A 26,738-nucleotide genomic window follows, 5' to 3' on the forward strand; every position below is an offset into this window, starting at 1 on the left:
GCTTTACATGATTAAAGGCATTTGAAAACAGAGATAAAACATTTAAAATGGGATAAAATCAATAAAAATGACAATATTAAAAAAAGACAATTAAAACCGCATACAGTGCAAGTAATATGATCAAAAACTGGATATATTCTAAAAAGCACAATAGAGAGTCCAGGTGTTTACCAACAGCAATTCTCTTTTCTTTATTGCCAAAAACAATTGTCTCAGTTTTGTTGTGATTTCGTTGAAGAAAATTTTGGCTCATCCAGTTATCTGATTTTGACAGTGGCACAATACCTCAATTGAACTGTGGTCATCTGGTGACACTGCTAAATACAACTGTGTGTCATCTGCGAAACTATGGTAGTCAAAAGTAAAGTTTTTAAAAATTGTACAGGCTGAACAGGAGAGGTCCAAGAATTGACCCTTGAGGGACCCCATAGGTCATTGCCATTCTCTGAGACCGAGCACCTCCAATGGTCACAAAGTAGCTCCTTTCCTCGAGGTAGAACTGTGAGAGAGATAATCTAAAAAGAGAAATCCAGCAATCACAATGTATGACTTTTTAACAATTTGTTTGTTTGATACAGCTGCAAATAAGTATTTGAACACCTGAGAAAACCAATGTCAATATTTGGTAGAGTAGCCTTTTTTTGGAATTACAGAGGTCAAATGTTTCCTGTAGTTGTTCATCAGGTTTGCAGACACTGCAGGAGGGATTTTGGACCACTCCTGCACACAGACTTTCTCTAGATCAGGCAGGTTTCTTGGCTGTCGCTGAGAAACACGGAGTTTCAGCTCCCTCCAAAGATTTTCGATAGGATTTAGGTCTGGAGACTGGCTAGGCCATGCCAGAACCTTTATATGCTTCTTGCGAAGCCACTCCTTGGGTTTCCTGGATGTGTGCATTGGGTCATTGTCATGTTGAAAGACTTAGCTACAACCCATCTTCATTGCTCTTACTGAGGGAAGGAAGTTGTTCCCCAAAATCTCACAATTCATGGCCGGGGTCATCTTCTCCTTAATACAGTGCAGTTGTCCTGTCCCATGTGGAGAACAACACCCTCAAAGCATAATGCTACCGCCCCCATGCGTCACAGTAGGGACGGTGTTTTTGGGATGGACCTCTTCCTCCAAACACTTTTTGTGCAATTATGACCAAAAAGTTCAATTTTGGTCTCATCTGACCACAAAACGTTCTACCATGACTCCTCTATATCATCCAAATGGTCATTGGCAAACTTAAGACCGGCCTTGACATGTGCTCGTTTAAGCAGTTGGTCCCAGCTCTTTTCAGGTCATTGACCAAGTCCTGTCGTGTAGTCCTGGGCTGATTCCTCACCTTTCTCAGGATCATTGAGACCCCACGAGGTGATATCTTGCATCTTGCTCCACTCCAATTGAGATTGACCGTCATGTTTAGCTTCTTTCGTATTGTAATGATTGCTCCAACAGTGGACCTTTTTTCACCAAACTGCTTGGCAATTTCTCCATAGCTCTTTCCAGCCTGTGGAGTTGTACAATGTTGTCTCTGATGTCTTCAAATACCTCTTTGGTCTTGGGTATGTTATAAGTTTGATTCTTACAGATTGTAATGGCTGGCCAGGTGTCTTCAGGCAGCTAATGACCTCAGACAGGTGCACCTGATTCAGGATAATGCATGGAGTGGAGGTGGAGTTTTAAAGGCGGACTAACAGGTCTTTGCGGGTCAGAATTGTAGCTGATAGTCAGGTGTTCAAATACTTATTTGCTGCTGTATCGTTAAAAAAAATCATACATTGTGATTTCTGGATTTCTCTTTTTAGATTATCTCTCTCACATTGGACATGCACCTACGATGAACATTTCAGACCCCTCCATGATTTCTAAGTGGGAGAACTTGGAATATAGCAGGGTGTTCAAATACTTATTTTCTTCACTGTATATACTACTACTATAACTAATCAGAACTTGTCGACATCACACACCAGTTCAGCCCTTTCCTGACACAAAGGTAATATTTCACATCCACAAACGATTGGCCTGACATCAGCCATCGCCCAGATCTCTATTCAAACAACCCTTTTGGACCTCACATAGGCTCTCCAACATTGCCTCTCAAGGCTGTGCCTGAGTAGGACAAGTGGTTTCAAGCAAGCCCACCCCTGAGGTCTACCTTTAGGCCTGGCTCCATTGGTTGTGGAGGAGTGACCTGTGTTTGAGCAAGGGAAACCAGGTCCTTCATATTGCATCATCATAGGGGGTTTGGAGCTCTGCCTTGTTTGTTTTCCAACTCCTACAGCCTAGAATTATTTGGACACACAAACCCTTATACCATTGATACCTTAATGAGGCCACTTAAATTAGTGAAGATAGGTTTGATATTAGAAAGTGGATTGAACTTTTAATAATTATACATAGCCCACAATGATTACACAATGGGTAATTAAAACAAAATTATCATGGTTAATTAAAAAAAACAACACATTGTGTCACCTCGATGTTGATGGAGACACTGATTCCAAAAGCCACTTGACTTTCATACTTTATTACATGTTCAACTCATGGAGTCATTTAAGTAGTTTGTTTACAGGTTTATTTGATCTTGGGCATTATAAAAACATGATCCATACTCCACCAAACATCTCAATTGATTTTGTTTCTGCCCTCATTAAATACTCACGTATCATAGTCCTGTATGATTTGTCCAACAGCTAAGATAGCAGAAACATACTCATTGCTTCCCAGCGGGTTAATGTAATGGAGGGAAGAAGGCTCTCTCGGGTTCCCATTTGATGCTGTGAAGTCTATACCAACCTATGAAAACAAAAAACAAAAATAATTCAATCTTTGACCCCAATTTAGTCGCGCTTAGGATTTTGAAAAAAAAAAAGCCACAAAACTTGATTTTGCATGCAAGTTGATGTGGAACCTGATCTACTGTACATGCTGGGCGCTCCTTGCGCGTCTCTGGACTCATTCTTGCCAAGTGCTTGTTCGGCTCATGATAGAGCACCACTTACCACTTCACTCCGCTAGAGGCTCTAACGCTCCCATCCAAGTTAGAGGACATCTCGAGTGACCCATACTCTCAGGGTCCTCGAACGTGCATGGGAGTTTGCCCAACCAGTCTACAAGTGTCCCATGCGGAATCCTGTGGAGGGGTTTCAAGAGTATGGGGTACCGAACCCCCTGATACGGGTTGTATGAACGGTGTTATAGTTTGGTCCTCATTTCTGCTGAGAGTTGGACTCCACTTGGACTGCCAGGGCTGCCCATTGTCACTGATTCTGTTCGTATTTTTTATGCACAGTATCTCTAGGCACAGCCGAAGTGTAAAATGGATACAGTTTGGTGGCCTCAGTATTACATCTCTGCTTTTAGCAAATGATTTACAATGAAGAAAATAAGTATTTGAACACCCTGACAATAATGCAAGTTCTCCCACTTAGAAATCATGGAGTGGTCCGAAATTTTCATCGTAGGTGCATGTCCACGGTTAGAAAGATAATCTAAAAAGAAAAACCCAGAAATCACAATGTATGAATGTTTAACAATTTATTTGTGTGATACAGCTGCAAATAAGTATTTTAACGCCTGTCTAACAGGTACAATTCTGACCCTCAAAGCCCTGTTAGTCCGCCTTTAAAAGTCAACCTCCACTCTATGTATTTTCCTGAATCAGATGCACCTGTCTGAGGTCGTAAGCTGCCTGAAGACACCTGGCCACCTATTACAATCTGTAAGTGTCATGATCCTGCCACTCCAGCCCGGGCTGTGTGGGTGCCCACGCGGTTGCGCTGATTGGGAGGCGCACACCTGCGCCTCATGCGGGCTGATTATCCTGTGTATTTATTTGACCCCGATGACGACTGTTCCACCCCAGGTCGTTGAGCTTCATGCCCCGTTCGAGTACTTCCGTATCCCTGATCGTCAACCCGTGTGTACCGACCACCGCCTGTTCTCCGACCGACCCCGTAAGCCTGATTCCTTTGACACTTCTGCCTGCTTTGATCGTTCTCCCGTGTACCGACTCCTGCCTGCCCGGTCACCTGCTCTCTTCGCCCGACGTCCCAACTACCGCTGCTGCACCTGACTGCCTGCCCGATCCCTGACCATGGAATAATAAACGTTTCTCCCCGAACTACCTTGCATTGTCCGAGTCCTGCATTTGGGTCCTAGTCCCGTTCCGATGGGTCGTGACAGAACGATCTGGGCAAAACAGGACCCAGCAGGAAAGACCCGGCGTCGCCGGGGCCGACGCAAGGTAGACCGTCTGCCGGAGGACCAAACCTGTCCGATCCGGGTAGGCTCCTTGACGTCCTCCGCTTCCGTGTCTTACGCTCCGCCAGCGAGCTACGAATACATTCCGACATCGACCCGTCTGGCTCCGCATATTCTTCTGGACTCTGACTTTTTGGAATATGAGGAGGACCGTGATTTGTATGACCAGCTGCCTGAGTACGACTCCGATGATTTTGATTATGAATCTCTTTGCCCGTTCTTTCATCGCAGTCAATTTGTTTCACCTTCCTGTGTTTCCAGCACCGGAGCGTCTTCGCCCGGTCGGTTTGTGGGAACCCGCTTGGTCATCTACCTGGGACCTCCGTGTGGCGGACAGAGGAGACACCCCGGCCGGGCGCTCCCTTGTGCCTCCCGCTGCGCGGCGACTAAGACACCGTCCTCCCACTCCTCGCCGGCAACGGCGAAACCGGCAGACCCGCAGCTGGTGGCGAAGCTTCCAGCCCAGATGGAGGAGGAGCTGCCAAATCACGAGGTGTTCTGCTGCGAAATGCGGGTGCAGATAGAGCGGCAGAGCGCCAAAATGGCGGCTCTCACGGCCCAGGTCCGGCAAGGACTGGCGAACCAGCCGAGCTACGCTGACCAGATCGTTGAGGTTCATGCCCCGTTCGAGTACTTCCGTATCCCTGATCATCAATCTGTGTGTACCGACCTCCGCCTGTTCTCCAACCGACCCCGTAAGCCTGATTCCTTTGACACTTCTGCCTGCTTTGATCGTTCTCCCGTGTACCGACTCCTGCCTGCCCGCTCACCTGCTCTCTTCACCCGACGTCCCAACAAACACTGTTGCACCTGACTGCCTGCCCGATCCCCGACCACGGAATAATAAACCTTTCTCCCCAAATACCTTGCATCGTCCGAGTCCTGCATTTGGGTCCTACTCCCGTTCCGATGGGTCGTGACAGTAAGACTCAAACTTGTAACATGGCCAAGACCAAAGAGCTGTCCAAAAACACCAGAGACAAAAAACTCCACACAGCCGGAAAAGGGCTACGGAGAAATTGCCAAGCACCTTGGTGAAAAAAGTCCATTGTTGAAGGAATCATTAGAAAATGGAAGAAGCTAAACATGACGATCACTCTCAATCGGAGTGGAGCCTCATGCCAGATATCACGTCTTGGGGTCTCAATGATCCTTAAAAGGGTGAGAAATCAGCCCAGGACGACACGACAGGACTTGCTCAATGACCTGAAAAGAGCTGGGACCACCGTTTCCAAGGTCACTGTTGATAATACATTTGGACATCATGGTTTGAAATCATCCATGGCATGGAAGGTTCCCTTGCTTAAACCAGCACACGTCAAGGCCCGTCTTAAGTTTGCCAATGACCATTTGGATGATCCAAAGGAGTCATGGGAGAACGTTTTGTGGTCAGATAAGACCAAAATGGAACTTTTTGGTCATAATTCCACTAACCGTGTTTGGAGGAAGACAAGACAGATGAGTTCATCATGCTTTGGGAGTGTTTTTCTGAAAATGGGACGGGACGAGTGCAGTATATTAATTAGAGGATGACCGCGGCCATGCATTGTGAGATTTTGGGGAATAACCTCATTCCCTCAGTCAGAGCATTGAAGATGGGTCGTGGCTGGGTCTTTCAACATGACAATGACCAGAAGCATACAGGCAGAAAAACCAAGGAGTGGCTCCGGAGAAGCATATGAAGATTCTGGTGTGGCGTAGCCAGTCTCCAGACCTAAACCCAATAGAAAAACTTTGGAGGGAGCTGAAACTCCACATTTCTCAGTGACAGCTGAAAAACCTGTCTGATCTAGCGAAGATCTGTGTGGAGGAGTGGGCCAAAATCCCTCCTGCAGTGTTTGCAAACCTGATGAACAACTACAGGAAATGTTTGACCTCTGTGATTGCAAATAAAGGCTACTGTGCCAAATATTAACATTGGTTTTCTCAGTTGTTCAAATACTTATTTCCAGCCATATCACACAAAGAATTCATTAAAAAAATCATACATTGTGATTTCTGGATTTTTCTTTTGAGATTATCTAGCTCACAGTGGCTATGCATCTTCGATGAAAATTTCAGACTCTTCCATTTTTTCTAAGAGGGAGAACTTGCAATATAGCAGTGTGTTCAAATACTTATTTTCGTAACTGTAGTACTGTTGGCTTCATCCATCTGTATTCTCCAACTCTCATTGGAACGATTAGCTAATTCTGAAACGGCTGTGATGAGGTCAGAACCTCCAAATCTGAGACGCAGCCTCTCCAGGTCAAGGATGAGATTCTTTCCCAAGTGGAGGAGTTCATGTACCTTCGATTGTTGTTCATGAGTGAGGGAAAAATGGAGCAGGAAATTGATAGGTGGATCGTTGCAGCATCTGAAGTGATGTAGACTTTGTATCCTTTCGTTGTGGTACAAAAAGGAGGTAAGTTGAAAGGTGACACTCTCAATTTACCAGTCAATTTATGTTCCTATTCTCACCTATGGTCATGAGGTGTGGGTCATGACCAAAAGAACAAGATCCCATGTAAAGTGGCCGTTTTCTCCGCAGGGTGTCTGGGTTCATCCTTAGAGATAGGCAGAGAAACTCAGTTATCCAGGAGGCACTCAGAGCAGAGCTACTGCTCCTCTCCATTGAGATGAACCAGATGAGGTGGCTGGGGCATCTCATTCAAATGCCTCCTGGACGCCTCCCTGGTGAGGTGTTACAGGCATGTTCCACAGGAAAAGACCCCGGGGATCATCCAGGACATGTTGACTTAACGACGTCTATTGGCTGGGAATACCACAGGATACCCCCAGAAGAGCTCGAGGATGTGCCTGGGATATCTGGGCATCCGTGGTAAAGCTACTGCCCCCATGACCTGACCTTGGATAAGCTCTAGAAGATGGTTGAATGGACAAAGACAAGGTATTTTTATTTTCAAACTGATGAACTTTATTTGAACTTTGTTTTCAGCAACTAATCGTTAACTTGGAATTTTATTGCTATAACACATTTCAAACAAGCTGGGTCAGGTGGCAAAAAAAAAAACGGGAACGCTAAGGAGTGTTCATCAAACACCTGTTTGGAACATTCCACAGGTGAGCAAGCTAATTAGGAACAGGTGGATGCCATGATTGGGTGTAAAAGGAGCTTCCCTGAATTCTTGTCATTCACAAGGAAAGATGGGGAGAGGTTCCCATCTTTGTGAACAAGAAGTCCATGAGAAAATAGTCAAACAGGTGACAGACAATGTTCCTCAGTGTTCATTTGTAAGGAATTTATAGTCTATAATATTATCAAAAGGTTCAGAAAATATGCATGTAGGCAAAAACCAAACACCAACATTGAATATCTGTGACTTTCATTCACTCATGCGGCATTGCATCAAAAACAGATTTAAATGTGTAAAGAATATCACCACATGCGCTCAGTAACACTTCAGAAAACCAATGTCAACAAATACAGTTTGGTGCTACATCCGTAAGTGCTATTTAAAACTCTACTATGCAAATCAAAAGCCATTTCTTAACAACACCCAGAAACGCCCTGGCGCAGTCATTGGTTCTTTCCCTGACTTCTCAATAGTTCTGAAAAAGTCAGATGGTATTGAGTCTAGACCATAGGTGTCAAACTCCGGCCCACGGGCCAAAGATAATTTGGCCCACAATTTCAAATTAATATTAGGCTCGGCAGTATTACTAGTATTACGCACTTGTTTGGTTCCATATTAAAAGGTTCATTTGTTCAACCTTGGCCCGCGGCTTTGTTCAATTTAAAATTTTGGCCCACTGTGAATTTGAGTTTGACACCCCTGGTCTAGAGAGCTCCTTGATGGTTTCAGCTACTGAACCACTTTTTCTACAGTTTTTTGGTCCATCCATCCATCCATCTACTAACGCATTTCCGGGTTAGGCCGCGGGGGCATTAGCTTTACCACGGATACCCAGGCTTCTCTTTCTCCAGTCACTTCATCAAGCTCTTCCAGAGGGATCCCGAGGCATTCCCAGGCCAACCCAGACACAAAGGTTCTCCAGCGTGTCACCTCAAGATTGTCTTAACTTTCATTGGAAAGAGCATTCATGACATTTGAAATTTTCCAGGTGAAATTGTCCAAAAGTTCATCAACTGCAGCATTCTGTTTGTGGCACAGCTACAGTCTCCATGAACTTAGAGGAAGTACTCTCATTTATGTACCTTTTCTTAATAGACATAGATGGTGTGAACTTTTGGAACAATCTGTAATTAAAAAAAAAAATACACAAAAATGGTCAAATAGTCACATCTTTAATGTCAATTAATAGAATTTTAACATGACATTAACATTAGAGATGACTAGATCTAAGATGTGACCTTGAGTGTTGCGTTGGAATCTATGTTGAGAGAGATAAAATATGCCTATAATGGCAGCGTTCTTTGGAGTACAGAGAGAACCAACTACCTGTCGCCGAGTGCTGGAGATGCCCATTGCTTAAAAGCAGCAGCAAAAAAAAAAAAAAAAAAAAAAAACAGAACCACATTCTGCAAGAAGAGGAGCGGCGACCATGGTGGGATGCAAGGAACAAAGTCTAAATTGTGGTTTGAGAGCAAAATAGTTAAAATTGTGTCAAATTAATCTTGTAGTGTAAATCCACCCTTAATGGGAAAATCTAATGTGCTCTTCAGATTTTTTTTCACAAACATTTCAACTAAGACAAATAAAGTAAATATACTAACACGAACTGTCATGTGTAAGAATGGCCCTGGCACCACGAGGATATTTTCAACACAGACGATAATAGAGTGACAATGGGACAACACGTCACATGTAAATTCAAGGAAACAAATGCACACATGCTCACACACATACACACTGATGCATGAATACACACTCACACACAGACACCCCCCCCCCCCCACACATACATACTCCAGCATGAATACGTCAAAACTTGAGACGAGATGCAGAGTGACAAAATTTTCCTCAGGCATTGAATAACAGTTTGTGTGCTAATAAGACCTCCCAACAACAATTGCCAACATCACAGTGATTTCACATATTATCGAGTTATTGAATGATAAATTATTTTTGCTCAGATTTCTGAGTACGTGTTAAGGGCTTTCTTCAAAAGACAAACAGTTTACCATTCAGGAAAGGCTATAATCCATAAATAAGATACAGATCAGAATAACAAGATTAAAATATATTAAGAGGTGCTTACATATATAAAAAGAACTTCATACATCCATTTTCTTAGCCGCTTATCCTCATCAGGGTTGTGGTAGTGAGGGAGCCAATTACAGCTATCATCGGGCAGGAGGCGAGGTACACCCTGAACTGATTGCCAGCAAATTAGAGGGCACAGTTGCACTCACAATCACACCTAAGAGCAATTTAGAGTGTTCAAATTAATGTTTTTAGGATGTGGGAAGAAACCGGAATTCGCAGAGAAAACCCATGCAGGCATGGGCAGAACATGCAAACTCCATACAGGCGGGGCTGGGATTTGAACCCCGGTCCTCAGAACTATGAGCCCAACACTCAACAGCTGCCCCACCGTGCTGCCAAAAGAAATTCAACCATTGCATATTAGCTCAAATGAACAACCATGGTCTGGGGCATTGATGCCTATCATCCAAACATGCCCCAGGAAACTGCATAGAAAATCAGGAAACAGTATTCCATTTAATTTGTGTAAATTCCAAAAGATTTAACCACAGAACAAAATTTCCATCCATCCATTTTCTGAGCTGCTTATCCTCACAAAGGTCGCAGGAGTGGTGGAGTTATCCCACCTATCTTCGGGCAGGAGGCGGGGTACACCCTGAATCGGTTGCCAGCCAATTGCACATGGAGGGGGACTCACAATCACACCTAGGGGCAATTTAGAGTGTCCAACTAATGTTGCATGTTTTGAAGATGTGAGAGGAAACCTGAGTGCCTGAAGAAAATCCACACAGGCACGGGGAGAACATGCAAACTTCACATAGGCAGGGCCAGGATTTGAACCCTGGACCTCATAACTGTAAGGCAGAAGCTAACTAGTCACATCACTGTGGCACCTAGAAGAATTTCCATGTTTCAAAAATTACTACTAGAACACGAGACATAATCTGAGTAAATTTGTTGGATAGAAGATGGCAAACTGAAAACAAACATAACTACCATTCTTATCATTAGTGTTCTACTGCCAAGTCACTGAATATTTTGTGCACAGGTGGGTTATAAAGCTGACAATGACACAACTCTCTCATGCCCTTCCTGTGGCCCTTGTGAGGAGAAGCGGCTTGGATAATGGATGGATGGATGTTATACTTTTATGACAGCACGGTGAGAAAGGTCCATGTGCCCTGCAATTGGATGGCAACCAGTTCAGGGTGTACCCCGCCTTCTGCCTCATGATAGCTGGGATTGGCTCCAGCACTGCCATGACCCTTGTGAGGATAAGTGGCTCAGAAAACAGATGGATGGATGAATTTAAATCTGCTTTCACTGCTAGGTAGGATTATTTTGTAAAAGTAATTGGTGTTTTATTAAAATATGTGTTTAAATCCCTGTCTGTTCTTAAAATGTGTGTTTAAATCCCTGTGTCGGCTCTCCACTCAAAAGATCTTAAAACATTTGTAACCCAAGTTATATGTCCTAAATTACAGATCAAACATAAATTGTGACTAAAAGTCAAACGCATCTTTTTCAAACATCCCATCGGCAGTCGCAAACCTCTTTGTGCTGGGAATGTTACTGAGAAATGATGCTGTCCCCTAAAGCCCCGCAGCTGTGAGGAGAGGAGAGTTTTCCTTCTTGGAGATTAGGATTAGAGTCATTCTAAGTCTGATGGAACACCAGAGAACAGCTCGATCTGCATGTGTGTGTGTGTCTACACGTGCATGATTTTTTTCCATTTCTACATTTGCAACATCTGTACATAAACTGTACATTGGGTATATACGATAAGATGATAAGATGAGATTCACCATGAATCTCAGTGTCTCTAACTCAGTGTGATATGTCAGGGAAGGTGTGACAGTGAATGCAAATGGGGACTGCATCTAATACAGGTCCTCTTCACAGTTTGAAAAATTGATATGATTAAATGCCAGCATAAGGAACAAACTCTACAGTATGTCAGCTGGGATGCAAATTCATAAATTGCTTACAGAGTTGAAAGAGAGGCTGTGTGTTGAGAGTAAGACATTTACATTCACTTCTGCATGTTAAAAAAAAAAAAGTATGATAAAAAAAGATGGAGGGAGGACAAGGTTTAAGAGTCCCCGTTCTGTCTTAGATTTCATCCTAATGCCACAACAACCTGGCAAATGCCTACATATCTTGTGTTCAGGAAAGCAGTCTTTAGATAACTACTTAAACATTTTAATACCTGCTGGCATTTCTAAAGTAAGCAAATAATATTTCTGTTCTCTGACTTGTAGTTGCACTTTGAACAGTGATTGACGATTGTTTTTATGACACATCAAATGTCTTGCCATCAAACTCACAGTAAACATGAGCTGGCATCCTCCAAGTATGTAATCCAGGAAAGTGTAGTCCCTTGTAATCTGGAAACACAACGGTCAAAGACTAAAGTGAGCAGAATACATCATGTAGAATGAATTTGACATTTTTGTTCTAAAATAACAACACAACCCATGTTTTCCTGACGGCGGTGGTTGTTTGTGTCTTATCATCACCACTCCAGTTGCAAGAATATACAGTAGATGTTTCTGTTATTGGTGTCTTGATCCACTATTAGAGCTTCACTTTTTCTGTTAAATTGATGCTTCTCCTGTGTTTGTGGTTGTTTACACAGAGCGGCATGGTGAGCAGGGAGGAGTGGAGTAACAACATGTACTTTGTTGTCATTGGCAATCTTAAACAAAACTACTTGTATCTGCTTTGGGGTCTAACCAAAGGCAAAGTTCCAACATTACAATTAGTAAAATCCATTCAGTCAGCCAACAAAGACATTGACTAGCCATGCAACGATACATGTACATACAAAGATGTGCACGTGGGTGTACTGTAAGGTTAGTCATGACAGATTTCTGGTCATCCCAAAAGACAAAGTAACACTAATTTGTTATACTGTGCAGTAAAAATATGAAAGCACAATTAAAATTGTGAAAACAGAACTCAAGTTTTGTGACCTAATATTGAAAAGTAAAACTCCTGGAACCGTCACCTTATCGTGGTTAAGGGGTTTGTGTGTCCCGATGATCCTAGGAGTTTGGTTTTCTGAGGCTTCATGCTCCTGGTAGGGTCACGCATGGTAAAAAGGTCCAAGGTGAGGGACCAGAAAAAGTACGACTCCGAAACCCCTATGACCAGTATAACAATTGGATCCTGGTTTCCCTTGCCCGGACGCAGGTCACCGGGGTCCCCCTCTTGAGCCACGCCTGGAGGTGAGGCTCGAAGGCGAGTGCCTGGTGGCTGGGCCTGCACCCATGGGGCTCAGCTGGGCACAACCCGAAAGGGTAACATGGGTCCCCCTTCCCATGGGCTCACCACCTGTGAGAGTAGGCATAGGGGTGCAATGTGAACTGAGCGGTGGCCAAAGGCGGGGACCTTGGCGATCCAATCCCCGGACACAGAAACTAGCTCTCGGGACATGAAATGTCACCTCTTTGGCAGGGAAGGAGCCCGAGTTAGTGCGTGAGGTCGAGAGGTTCCGACTAGATATAGTTGGACTCACCTCTATGCATTGCTTGAGCTCTGGCAACACTCCTCTTAAGACGGGTTGGACTCTGTTCCACTCTGGAGTTCCCCACGGTCAGAGAAGCTGAGGCAGGTGTGGGTGTCATTATTGCCCCCCAGCTCTGGGCCTGTACATTGGCGTTTACCCCAGTGGATGAGAGGGTAGCCTCCCTCTGCCTTCAGGTAGGGGGGATGGTCCTGACTGTTGTTTGTGCTTGTGCAGCAAACAGCAGTTCACAGTACCCACCCTTTTTTGAGTACCTTAGAAGGAGTCCTGGAGAGCGCCCCTTCTCGGGACTCCATCATTCTAGTTGGGGACTTCAATGCCTACGTGGGCAATGACAGTGAGACCTGGAAGGGTGTGACTGGGAAGAACGGCCCCCCTGATCAGAACTTGGTGTTCGGTTATTGGACTTTTGTGCTCATCACGGATTTTCCATAACGAACACCATGTTCAGGCAAAAAGGTGTCCAATGGTGCACCTGGCACCAGGAAACCTGAGGTCGCTGTTCAATGATCGACTTTGTGGTGTTGTCATCGGATTTGCGACCGCATGTCTTGGACACTCGGGTGAAGAGAGGGGCGGAGGTGTCAATTTATCACCACTTAGTGGTGAGTTGGCTCTGATGGTGGGGGAAGATGCTGGTCCGACGTGGCAGGCCCAAATGTATTGTGAGGGTCTTCTGGGAATGACTAGTAGATTCCTCTGTCAGAAGGAATTTCAACTCCAACCTCCGCAAGAGCTTTGCTCACATTCCAGAGGAAGCGGGAGACATTGAGTGTGAATGGACGATGTTCCACACCTCCATTGCTGAGGCACAACTGGAGCCGTGGCCGTAAGGTGTTTGGTGCCTGTTGTAGAGGCAACCCCAGAACACGTTAGTTGACACCAACAGTGATAGATGCTGTTAAGCTGAAGAAGGAGTCCTATTGGGTCTTTTTGGCCTGGCTGGCCAAGCGGAATGCAGCTTTGGTGGTCAGTGAGGCAAAAACACGGGCATGGGAGGAGTTTGGTGAGGCCATGGAGAACAACTTCAAGACGTCTTCGAGGAAATTCTGGTGCTCCATCCAGCGTCTCGGGGAGGGGGCGGGGGGCAGTGCACCGTCAACACTGTGTATAGGGGGATGGGGCACTGCTGACCTCAACTCGGGATGTTGGGAGTCGGTAGGGAGAATACTAATGTTATGGAACTGTCCTGGTTGACACGGCTCTGCAACATCACGTGAATATCAGGGAGCGTGACGCTGGATTGGCATACTGGGGTGGTGGTCCCCCTTTTTCAGAATGGGGACTGGAGGGTGCGTTCCAAACATCGGGGGATCACACTCCTCAACCTCCCTGGTAAGGTCTACAATCAGGGGTGCTGGAGAGGCGGGTCCATCGAAAGTCGAATCTCAGATTCAGGGCGAGCAATGTGGTTTTTGTCCTGGCCGTGGAAAATTCGACCAGCTCTACACCCTCGGCAGGGTCCTCGATGGTGCATGGGAGTTCGCCCAACCAATCTATATGTGTTTTGTGGACTTGGAGAAGGTGTTCGACCGTGTCCCTTGGGGAGTCTTGTGGGATGTTCTTCACGAGTAAGGGTTACCAAACTCCCTGATACGAACTGTTCGGTCCTTGTACGACCGCTGTCAGCAGAGTTCGGTCCACATTGCCACCAATAAATCGCACTCGTTTCCGGTGAGATTTGGACTCCGCCAACGCTGCCTTTTGTTACCGATTTTGTTCACAACTTTTTATGACGGAATCTCTAGGTGCAGCTGAGGCATAGAGGTTGTCCGTTTTGGTGGCCTCAGCATTGCATCTCTGCTCTTTGCAGATGATGGGGTTCTGTTGGCTTCATCAAGCCATGATCTCCTGGTCTCACTGGTTCACAGCTGAGTGTGAAGCGGCTGGGATGAGAATCAGCACCTCCAAATCTGAGACCATGTTCCTCAGTCGGGAGAGGGTGGCATGCCCTTTCCGGGTTGGGGATGAGATCCTCCCCCAAGTGGAGGGATTAAAGTACAGTGAAGAAAGTAAGTATTTCTACACTCTGCTATATTCCAAGTTTTCCTATTTAGAAATCATGTGTCTGAAATTTTCACCGTAGGTGCATATCCACTGTGAGAGTGATAATCTAAAAAGAAAAATCCAGGAATCACAATGTGTGATTTTTTTTTTTTTTTTTTAATGTATTTGTCTGATATAGCTGCAAATAAGTATTTGAACACCTGAGAAAACCAACATTAATATTTGGTACAGTAGACTGTGTTTCTCACAATACATAGCCACAGTCATCTTCTCCTTAATACAGTGCAGTCGTCCTGTCCCATGTGCAGAAAAACAATCAGAAAGCATGATGTTACCACCCCATGCTTCACAGTATGGATGGTGTTCTTGGAATGAACTCATCATTCGTCTTCCTACAAACACGGTTAGTGGAATTATGACCAAAAACTTCCATTTTGGTCTCATCTGACCAGAAAACTTTCTCCCATGACTCCTCTGTATCATCCAAATGGTCATTCGCAAACTTAAGACAGGCCTTGATATGTGCTGGTTTCAGCAGGGGAACCTTCCGTGCCATGTGTGATTTCAAACCATGACGTCTTAGTGTATTACCAACGGTCACCTTGGAAACGGTGGTCCCTGCTCTTTTCAGGTCATTGACCAAGTCCTGTCGTGTAGTCCTGGGCTGATTCCTCACCTTTCTCAGGATCACTGAGACCCCGCTAGGTGATATGTTGCATGGGGGTCCACTCCGATTGTGATTGACTGTCATGTTTAGCTTTTTCCATTTTCAAATGATTGCTTCAACAGTGGACCTTTTTTCACCAAGATGCTTGGCAATCTCTGTAGCCCTTTCCAGCCATGTGGAGTATTGCAATTTTGTCTCTGGTGTCTTTGGACAGCTCTTTGGTCTAGGCCATGTTACAAGTTTGAGTCTTACTGATTGTATGGGGTGAACAGGTGTCTTTATGCAGCTAACGACCTAACACAGGTGCATCTGATTCAGGATAATACATGGAGTGGAGGTGGACATTTAAAGGCGGACTAACATGTCCTTGAGGGTCACAATTTTAGCTGATAGGTGTTCAAATACTTCTTTTCAGCTCTAACACACAAATAAATCATTAAAAAATCATACATTGTGATTTCTGGATTTTTCTTTTTAGATTATCTCTCTCACCGTGGACATGCACCTACAAAGAACATTTCAGACCCCCCATGATTTCTAAGTGGGAGAACTTGCAATACAACAGGGTGTTCAAATATTTATTTTCTTCACTGTATCTTGTTCACAAGTGAGGGAAGAATGAAGCAGGAGATCAACAGACGGATCGGTGCAGCGTCTGCAGTGATGCGGACTTTGTATCGGTCGGTTGTGGTAAAGAGGGAGCTAAGTCGAAAGGCGAAGCTTTCAATCTACCAGTCGATCTACGTTCCTACCCTCACCTATGGGCACGAGTTGTGGGTCGTGACTGAAGGAACAAGATCCCAGATACAAGCGGACGAAATGACTTTCCTCCGCAGGGTGTCCGGGCTCTCCATTAGAGTTAAGGTGAGAAGCTCCGTCATCCTGGAGGGGATCTGTGTTGAACCGCTGCTCCTCTGCATTGAGAGGAGCCAGATGAGGTGGCTGGGACATCTTATTCAGATTCCTCCCGGATGCCTACCTGGTGAAGTGTTCCGGGCATGTCCCACCAGAAAGAGCACCCGGGGATTACTCGGGACACACTGGAGGTACTGTGTATCTTGGCTGGCTTGGGAAGGCTTTGGGATCCCTCCGGAAGAGCTGAAGAAGTGGCTGGGGAAAGGGAAGTCTGGGTATCCTTGCTTAAGCTACTTCCCCTGCGACCCTTCCCAGAAAAGCAGTAGAAAACGGATACATATTTAAAAGTAAGGTCATTAATTTTAGTTGTTTTTTTTAACCTTCCTTGTCAATCCAAGTGAGGTGTAACACACCAATGACTGAACAGCTCTCCTCTGTTTTATCGACAGTAAAAAATCATCAGCTATCACCCATCCTTACCTTACATGACTTGAGAATAATAACACCAGAATTTTTATAATTCTTCTTCTTCTTTTGTTTCTTTGGGTTGACGCATTCAAATTCCACCTGGGAAAAAATTTGGAGACAAAATGACAATGAGAATTTGCATGGCCAACATATTATATGAAGCCCAACTTAATTTCCTGTAAACGATTCATTTTTTAAAAATTATTATTATCAAACACAAAACGCTTGGAGGATGTCAATGAACCAAAAGTAGGTAGTTCATTGCCTTTTATGTGGCAGGAAGTTTCACCGAAAGACTTTGCATCTCAAAAGCTCCTCTGATTCTTCTCCATCCCCCATCTTTCTTCATGAGCTCTTTTATTACTCTCTATCAGCACATGTGAACAGGCTCAGTGGGAGAACAAGTCATGTTGCTGCCTTTCTGCACACATGCTCATAAAACAAAAACACAAACACACGCACACACAGCTGATGGTGAATTCACTATTTTCTAGTTACTGTATCAGTACACACACACAAAAAAAAAAATTGAAGCAGCTTTTGGTGTCGGCACGGACCCCAAACCCAACCATGAGCATCTTGTGTATTGATACTTCATAGTCCAGTTTCAGACATTATTTTGAGTTAAGATGTAAATTATATTTTAGTGCATGACACACTGTAGAAGAAGGCTTTGGACAACTTACTGCAGGGTTAAGTTATAAAAATGATTCACTAAAAAAAGGCCAGTTTACTGTTCTCATTATCTGCACTGTTTACATTTAAGTAATATGTTATTCATTCTAAACTAAACATTTAAAGTATTCAGCATCTTCTGTGCCCACCCAGGTGATGAACCAGAGCAGGTTTCTTCAGCTAAAAAGAAACAAAAATAAGATAACAGTGTGATTGTAGTGGTTCAATGAAAAACAAAAAAAAAAATTTTTAATTTAGCTACATGAAAAAGAAAAAAAAACCTAAATGTTTAGTATACTGTAGTGCAGTTTTCCAACCCAAATTTTGAGTAAACAGCATTGTTAAATATCTAATGCTTTGACTGTCTCCGTACTATTAAATTATTAGCTTGGTGGAATATGAAGTGGAATAATGTTGTGGCTGTTCAATGTACTATTGTAATTGAAATCTTACAATATTATGCAATTTTCAAATTTACATAATGGTACTCAAATGTGCATGAGTATGCTACAGTAAGTATTTCAAGAATTCTTGCTGACAGGCACTTCCATTTCCAGTGTATGAATACAGGTATGAATTGCAATGCCAAGAATTTAAATTTTGCTGGGTTTTGTTTAGATTGTTCAAGAAACAAAAATGCTACACAATTTAGAGATGAATTAGTCAGAATGATTATACAATATTTTAAGGGGGTACCATACTTTCTATCGCCAACATTTGTCTCTGTATGGCTCAACACAAGCCTGCTAAATTGCCTCCTAAGCTAAAAGCAGTCAGTCATCGTAACCTAAACATCAGAAACCCTCCGAGGCTTTATGCGGACACATGGTGGATGCAAGGGAGGAAAAAAGTGATCAAGAACAAAAGCTGAGTGCATACAACAGATATTAAAACAGATGGTGGAGACTCTTCTGTTATGATGAGCACTGTGAGATCGCTGGCACAATATTTGAGTTGGTGTGAAACTGGAGTAACTTTAATGAGCGTAGTCTTGTGTGTCTGGCAACCATCGACTGCTTTAATAGCAAATCTGAGGAAGGGGGGAAAAAGTGGTTGGTTCAGTTTTATTTTGAAAAAGTACATCTGCTTCACTCGTCACACTTATAGACTTCTAAACAATTTGTTGTTATCTGCATAGAAATTGTGGGATTTTAACGACTCATACAAAATTTTAAACGGTTTAATTTATTATAGATTACAAGTGAAACAGCCACCAGACAGTGTTTATTAAATAAAGGGAATCATCGATACAATAATCATGAAATATACAATATACTTCAATGCAAATTCCCATGAAAAAGTATTTCACTGATTTCATTTTTTTTCACATCGATCACACAAAGTTTTCAAATCATCAAACCAATTTTAATATCACTCACAACACAAGGAAATACAAAATGTAGTTTTCAAATGGCAATTCAATTTATTAAGGCACAAAAAAATCCAAACCTTTCTGACTCTCTGTAAAAAAAAAAAAAAAAAAAATGATGCCCTCACCCCACTTCTTAAATCACAGTCACTGTCACCCACCACAGATTTGTCAAGGTTGAGTTCAATTTCAGAAGCCACACACAAACCTGATTACCACCACACTTGATGAATCAAGAAACCACTTACAGTTACGAAAATAAGTATTTGAACACACTGCTATTTTGCAAGTTCTTCTATTTAGAAATCATGGAGGGGTCTGAAATTTTCATCGTCGGTGCATGTCCACTGTGAGAGAGATAATCTAAAAAGAAAAATCCAGAAATCACAATGGTTTTTTTTTTAATGATTTATTTGTCTGATAAAACTCTGAATAAGTATTTGAACACCCTAGAAAACCAATGTTAATATTTGGTACAGTAGCCTTTGTTTGCAATTACAGAGGTCAAATGTTTCCTGTTGTTCATCAGGTTTGCACACACTGCAGGAAGGATTTTGGCCCATTCCTCCAAACAGAACTTCTCCAGATCAGACAGGTTTCTGGGCTGTTGCTGAGAAACATGGAGTGTGAGCTCCCTCCAAAGATTTTCTATTGGGTTTAGGTCTGGAGACTGGCTAGGCCACGCCAGAACCTTTTATATGCTTCTTACGCAGCCACTCCTTGGGAGGCCCCATAACTCAGTGGTTAGAGCACTGGTTTGGAAAACCAGGGGTTGTGGGTTCATATCCCACTGGGGCCTCCACTCCCTGAGAAGGGTTGCGTCAGGAAGGGCATCCGGCGTAAAAATTGTGCCAAACATATGTGCGTTCGTCTGAGATGACACGCTGTGGCGACCCCGAAAGGGACAAGCCGAAAGAAACACACACACACGCAGCCACTCCTTGGTTTTCCTGGCTGTGTGCATTGGGTCATTGTCATGTTGAAAGACAACCCATCTTCAATGGTCTGACTGAGGGAAAGACTGTTCCGCAAAATCTCACAATACATAGCCGTGGACATCCTCTCCTTAATACAGTGCAGTCGTCCTGTCCAATGTGCAGAAAAACACTCCGAAAGCATGATGTTACCACCCCCATGCTTCACAGTATGGATGGTGTTCTTGGGATAGAACTCATCATTCCTCTTCCTACAAACTCAGTTAGTGGAATTATGACAAACAAATTTCATTTTGGTCTCATCTGACCAGAAAACTTTCTCCCATGACTCCTATGTATCATCCAAATGGTCATTCCCAAACTTAAGACGGGCCTTGACATGTGCTGGTTTAAGCAGGGAACCTTCCGTGCCATGCATGATTTCAAAGCATGACGTCTTAATGTATTACCAACAGTCACCTTGGAAACAGTGGTTCCAGCTCTTTTCAGGTCATTGACCAAGTCCTGTCGTGTAGTCATGGGCTGATTCTTCACCTTTCTAAGGATCATGGAGACCCCACGAGGTGATATCTTGCATTAGGGCTCCACTCCTATTGAGATTGACTGTCATGTTTAGCTTTTTCCACTTTCTAATGATTGCTCCAATAGTGGACCTTTTTTCACCAAGCTGCTTGGCACTTTCTCTGTAGTCCTTTCCAGCCTTGTGGAGTTGTACAATTCTGTCTCTGGTGTCTTTGGACAGTTTTTTGATCTTGGCCATGTTACAAGTTTGAGTCTTACTGATTGTATGGGGTGGACAGGTGTTTTTATGCAGCTAACGACCTCACACAGGTGCATCTAATTCAGGATAATACATGGAGTGGAGGTGGACTTTTAAAGGTCTTTGAAGGTCAGAATTCTAGCTGATAGGTGTTCAAATACTTATTTGCAGCTGTATCACACAAATAAATTGTTAAAAAATCATACATTGTGATTTCTGGATTTTTCATTTTAGATTATCTCTCACACAATGGACCTGCACCTACGATGAAAATTTTAGACCTCTCCATAATCAAATACTTATTTTCTTCACTGTAAATAGAATCTGTTGGAGAATGTGAAGTAGGTTACAAGATCTCAACAACCAATCATGCCATGATCCAAAGAAATTTAAGAAGAAATGAGAAAAAAAAGTGATGGAAGTCAATCAGTCTGGAAAAGGTTACAAAGCCATTTCCAAGGCTTTGGGGCTCCAGCGAACCACTGTCAGAGCCATTATCCACAAATGGAGAAAACTTGGAACAGTGGTAAACCTTCTGAGGAGTGGATTACCAACTAAAATTACTCAGAGTGTGACGACGACTCATTTAAGAGGTCACAAAAGAACCTTAATCATCATCTGAAGCCCTACCCACCCTTGCTGTCCTCAGTTAAGGTCAGTGTTCATGACACTACCATAAGAAAAACACTGGCCAAAAATGCCATCCATGGGAGAGTTCCCAGGCGAAAATCTCAGCTGTAAGCAATGAATACAAAGGCTTGTCCCACATTTGGGAACTTTAAAATGTTAAGTTTTCTTTTAAACTTCATTGTGATGAGATGTGATGATATATTATAAATGATTCTGTAACATTTATTTTTCTCTTTTTTTCTTTCTTTTTTTCTATTTTTTTTTAACTGAAATTGATAACCTTAAAAAAGTAAAATGAAATTACCTCCACTGAGTTCTGCGCTTCACTCATCTTGGCTACTGTTGTTTGGAATTCTCCAATGAAGTCATGGCCGCCATCATTATCATAGTCATAACACAAGACCTGTTAATATATAGAAGTAAAACAACAGTGTTTCTAATCAACGCAGAGATAGTTAGATTGCAATTGCACGAAGGAAGAAACTTAAACTTACATAAAAATATATTTACTTGACACTTGTACTCTTAGTAGGCATAAAAAACTATGCATTCCAGATTAAGTTTTGGTTACTGCATTTAAGCATATAACATTGTCGCAAGTCTAATTAGTCATGGAGTGGGTGATCAAAGTGTCATGAAAGGTCAATAAAAAAGCCATTCAGCTTCAGCTTTGTAAGACAATGAAACTGACCTTGATGTTTCTGTCGACATCTCCATTACAAAGAGAAACAAGAGGCACAGTAAACTGTTTCCACGAGGGGTCTAAAGTGTTCTTTATGACCTGGGGTTACACATACAGGCAGCAGATAATTCTTTATGTGAAACAGCACCAGACAAAATATCCAGTAGCACCAACGATAGAAACATGCTACTTTTGCAAATAGCTTCTGCACTGGCAAAACTCCTTCTGCAATATAATAGTAAATTGACAGACAAACTTTGTGAACAGAAACAGAAAACATTGGACTAGCCTCTGTCCTGTGCACCAGCATCCATTTGTCATCTTCTCCCTGTTTGTGAAATTCCAGATACGGGTCTGACTTCCCAAAGAAGTCCTACAAAAGAACAAGGATGAATTATGTCAAACACTTTTTGAAGATACTTTAGGTAATATTTATGTTATATTAACAAATTCTTATGTGAATCATTTTAACAAATCTCATGTTACTCCATTTAAGGAAGCCTATGTAGTCTTTGGATCCCCTTGTCTGGAAATCTAAAATGGTGCTAAAAAGGTAATCTGCATTCCTACATTGCCAGGTGAAAAATCTGTAGATTTGTCTACTTTAACCTGCAAATGGAACCATCCATCCATCCATCCATCCATCCATCTTCTACCTCTTAGCTGAGGTCAGGTCGCGGGTGCAGTAGCTTTAGCAGGGACGCTCAGACTTCCCTTTCCACAGCCACTTAATCTGGCTCTTCCAGGGGGATCCTGAAGCATTCCCAGGCCAGCTAAGAGACCTTGTCTCTCCAGTGTTTGACATTGTCCTGGATCGTCCCTAGGGTCTCTTTCCAGTGGGACATGCCCAGAAGATCTTACCAGAGAGGCGTCCGGGAGACATACGTATCGGATTCCTCAGGCATGTCATCTGGTTCCTCTCGATGCGGAGGAGCAGGAACTCTACTCTCAGTCCTTCCCGGATGACCGAGCTTCTCACACTGACTCTAAGGGAAAGCCTGAACACTTTGTATAGGAAATTCATTTCGGCTGCTTATATCTGGGATCTTATACATGCAGCCTTATGGGGGCACAAGCCACTGCAATCTGTAGGCCGGTCCCAAGCCCAGGTAAACGCAGAGGGTTGCGTCAGGAAGGGTATCCGGTGTAAAAATGTGCCAAAAAAATATGAGCGTTCATCTAACAAATACCATACCGGATCAGTCATGGCGCGGGTTAACAACACAAGCCCCCGGCACCGTTAACCTGCAGGGCGTCGGTGGAAATTTAACTACTGTGGGTCAAAGACAAAAAAGAGGAGGAAAGCGGATTTGTCGGCAGAAGAAGAAGAGGAATGCACAGAGCCTACAATTGAGTGTAGGGACTTTGAATGTTGGACAGGTAGGATGTGACCTAGAGTTGAAGGAAGAATTCTGGAAGGAATTAGATGAAGTAGTTCTAAGCATCCCAGACAGAGAGAGAGAGACGTGATTGGTACAGATTGTAATGGACAGGTTGGTGAAGGAAACAGGGGCAATGAAGAAGTGATGGGTAAGTACGGCATCCAGGACATGAACTTTGAGGGAAAAATAGTAGTGGACTTTGCAAAACAGATAGTAATGTTAGTAGTGAACACTTTTTTTTCCAGAGGAGTTAGCAACATAAATTGACCTACAAGAGCGGAGGTAGAAGCACGCAGGTGGATTATATTTTGTGCAGACGATGTCATCTGAAGGAGGTTACTGACTGTAAGGTAGTGGTAGGAGAGAGTGTAGTTCGACAGGATAGGATGGTGATGTGTAGGATGACTCTGGTGGTGGGGAGGAAGATTAGGAAGACAAAGGTAGAGCAGAGAACCATGTTGTGGAAGCTAAGAAAGTAAGAATGTTGTGTGGTCTTTCAGAAAGAGGTGAGACAGGCTCTCAATGGACAGGAGGAGCGCCCGGAAGATTGGACTACTACAGCCAAGGTGATCAGAGAGACAGGCAGGAGAGTACTTGTTTCTTCTTCTGGTAGGAAAGGGGAGAAGGAGACTTGGTGGTGGAACTCCAAAATACTGGAAATCATACAAGGAAAGAGGTTATCAAAGAAGAAGTGGAACACTGAGGGTACTGAGGAGAGGCGAAAGGAATACATTGAGATGTGCTGTAGGTCAAAGGTAGAGGTGGCAAAGGCTAAATAAGAGGCATATGATGACATGTGCACCCGGTTGGACAAAAAAGAAGGAGAAAAGGATCTCTACAGGTTGGCCAGACAGAGGGATAGAGATATGAAGGATGTGCAGCAGGTAAGTGTGATTAAGGATAGAGATGGAAATTTGTTGACTGGTGCCAATAGTGTGCTTAATAGATAGAAATAGTACTTTGAGAAGATGATGAATGAAGAAAATGAGAGAGAAGGAAGAGTAGAAGCGGCAAGTGCGAAGGACCAAGAAGTGGCAATGATTAGTAAGGGGGAAGTTCGAAAGGCACTACAAAGGATGGAAAAATGGAAAGGCAGTTGGTCCTGATGACATACATGTGGAGGTATTGAAGCAATTTGGAGAGGTGGCTGTGGAGTTTTTTATGAACTTATTCAAGAGAATACTAGTGGGCGAGAAGAGGCTTGAAGAATGGAGGAAAAGTGTGCTACTTCCCATTTTTAAGAACAAAGGCGATGTGTGTGAATAAAGTTGATGAGCCACACAATGAAGTTATGGGAAAGACTAGTGGAGGCTAGACTCAGGACAGAAGTATCTATCTGCGTGCAACCGTATGGTTTCATGCCTAGAAAGAGTACCACAGATGCATTATTTGTCTTGAGGATGTTAATTGAAAAGTACTGACAAGGACTACATTGTGTCTTTGTGGATCTAGAGAAAGCCCATGACAGAGTACCAAGAGAGGAACTCTGGTTCTGCATGTGGAAGTCTGGTGTGGTGTTGAAATCTTAGAATATTACAGGACATGTATGACGTCAGGAGAACAATGGTGAGCTGTGCCGTAGGTGTAACAGAAGAATTTAAGGTGAAGGTGGTACTGCATTAGCGATCAGATCTGAGCCCCTTCCTGTTCGCTGTGGTGATAGATAGGCTGACAGATTAGGTTAGACTGGAATCCCCTTGGACCATGATGTTCACAGATAATATTGTGACACCTGAGACTTATCTTAGCAAAGTATCCATCTCTGCATACACAGTACCGATCCGCCAGTTGATCTGCTGCTTCATTCTTCCCTCACTCGTGAAGAAGACTTCAAGATACTTGAACTCCTCTGGAAGCAAGTCCGACATAATGCTGGTAATGGGGGCCAAACTCTGATTAGCTGTGTCCAGACAAGGGAAACCTAAATCCAATATTTGTATTCGTCATAAGGGTTTATTTATGCAGGCGTACTTTGTCTTGTTCCTCACCTAGGACCTTTTTTTGTGGGTGACCCTATGAGGGTCTTGAAGCCCCAGGCAGTTTAGCTCCCAGGATCTTTGGGACACACAAACCCATCCAGCATAATAAGCTGTGGGAACTCAAGGAGTTGTGTAACTGTAACTAGGATTCAAACGTGAAACCAGCCAGTCCTTCATCAATGCATTCAACATGCAGCAACATCAGTAAATGTTATGTGTCCTATTGGGCTTTGAGGTTGAGCGTGTTGGCATTTGCGTGGGAATAACCGCCTACCTTCTTGTCCAGTTTACGCCCACTAAGGGTCAAAGTGATGATTCTGTTGTCAGACAGCTCTTGGGCTGTAATCTATTAGAACAGTACAGCACAACATAAAATGGAGGCATCTAGCAAATAATAATATCACATCAATAACACTGTCATCTTAAAAGGAAAGACAAAGCTAAAATGAAAACTAAATTCAGATTCTTACAGCAATGGATCCTTTGCCAGCTGGCTTCCCATTAGCCAAGATCAATGGCCGGTGAAGTTTCTTATTGGACACAATCTAGTAAAGAATACAGAAGACACATGGCATTTATCATATGTTAATGTAGTGCCCGAAATAAGGTTTGGTAATGAGTAGTGAAGAAACATGATTCCATACAACTCCAAGAGTGCAAACATATTCTCCCAAGAAATCATGTTCATAGAGCTGTGTGGCACACTTGTCTTCATCAAACATGGCAAAGCGTAGCTTCTGGATCTCCTCAAAGTGGTAGTCCACCTGGAACTTCACTCCAAAAACTGGGTTCAAGTTGTTTACAGCTGTTTCAGTCCGGCCAAGCTGAAACACATGAAGATGTTAGAATGCATTTTATTTTCAACCCTTTTGGAACTTTGGACATAAAATTGTGGAATACGTACACTAAATGATCAACAACAGTGTGCAGTAATAACTAAGCCAAAGTCATCAGTAACCAGATTAGAAATATCCATCATTTTTCAAACGTTATAACTGACTCTTGAACTTGTATTTTGTTGAAATATATTGTATGATTTTGCTGTTGTCTTGCTTTCTGATCCACCTCTTCAGTTCTGTTCAGTTATCAGACAGAATTAGTAATCAGTCATTCAAAGAATAAAGCAAATACTGTTGAATGAAATTCAAAATGTGGGGATTTTTTTCTTAACCTATTGACATTTTTTTTTTCCAATGGAGAAAGAATATTGAAGATACAGCAACTGAAATGAATATTAAGCATGTCAGTATTTTTCACTAGATGTGCTTCCAAAGGTGCTATTGGCCTGAAACGTTCACCAGATTTTGGGGACAGCCCAAGTAATTCATCCATATAAAGAAAGTAAAACAAAAAAACTTGAAAACGGTGTGTAAATGTGTGAAATGAAAAGTATTGAATACATGAACATTAAACACATGAGGAAAGGAGGATACAAAAA

At 43.1% G+C, this 26,738-nt stretch overlaps 2 protein-coding genes and 1 non-coding gene across 4 annotated transcripts in view; 2 read left to right on the forward strand and 1 right to left on the reverse strand.

Annotated features, from left to right (window-relative positions):
- cpne2 (copine II) overlaps nucleotides 1–26,738 on the reverse strand; it is a 63,412-nt gene that overhangs the window by 22,559 nt on the left and 14,115 nt on the right. Inside the window, exons 2-10 of the mRNA XM_061821748.1 lie at nucleotides 25,945–26,124; nucleotides 25,771–25,845; nucleotides 25,575–25,646; nucleotides 22,229–22,312; nucleotides 21,949–22,038; nucleotides 21,562–21,660; nucleotides 16,901–16,987; nucleotides 11,690–11,749; nucleotides 2,651–2,784 (exon numbers count right to left, since the gene is read on the reverse strand). Coding sequence (XP_061677732.1) covers nucleotides 2,651–2,784; nucleotides 11,690–11,749; nucleotides 16,901–16,987; nucleotides 21,562–21,660; nucleotides 21,949–22,038; nucleotides 22,229–22,312; nucleotides 25,575–25,646; nucleotides 25,771–25,845; nucleotides 25,945–26,124 — 881 coding nt within the window. The remainder of the gene's footprint in view (nucleotides 1–2,650; nucleotides 2,785–11,689; nucleotides 11,750–16,900; nucleotides 16,988–21,561; nucleotides 21,661–21,948; nucleotides 22,039–22,228; nucleotides 22,313–25,574; nucleotides 25,647–25,770; nucleotides 25,846–25,944; nucleotides 26,125–26,738) is intronic.
- On the forward strand, nucleotides 3,530–5,255 carry LOC133501784 (uncharacterized). Of its 2 annotated transcripts, XM_061821747.1 has the most exons (3): nucleotides 3,530–3,709; nucleotides 3,854–4,428; nucleotides 4,513–5,255. In XM_061821747.1, the coding sequence occupies exons 2-3, from the start codon at nucleotides 4,160–4,162 to the stop codon at nucleotides 5,063–5,065; spliced, it is 822 nt and encodes a 273-aa protein (XP_061677731.1). In that variant the 5' UTR covers nucleotides 3,530–3,709; nucleotides 3,854–4,159; the 3' UTR covers nucleotides 5,066–5,255. The 2 variants fall into 2 exon arrangements, with proteins under 2 accessions (XP_061677731.1, XP_061677730.1); XM_061821746.1 differs by having other exon boundaries at nucleotides 3,530–4,428.
- Nucleotides 19,659–19,731, forward strand: trnas-gga (transfer RNA serine (anticodon GGA)). Its single transcript has one exon. It is a non-coding gene; the product is annotated as a tRNA-Ser (tRNA).

This window comes from Syngnathoides biaculeatus, chromosome 6 (genome assembly GCF_019802595.1).
Source record: "Syngnathoides biaculeatus isolate LvHL_M chromosome 6, ASM1980259v1, whole genome shotgun sequence".
Lineage (NCBI taxonomy): Eukaryota > Metazoa > Chordata > Actinopteri > Syngnathiformes > Syngnathidae > Syngnathoides > Syngnathoides biaculeatus.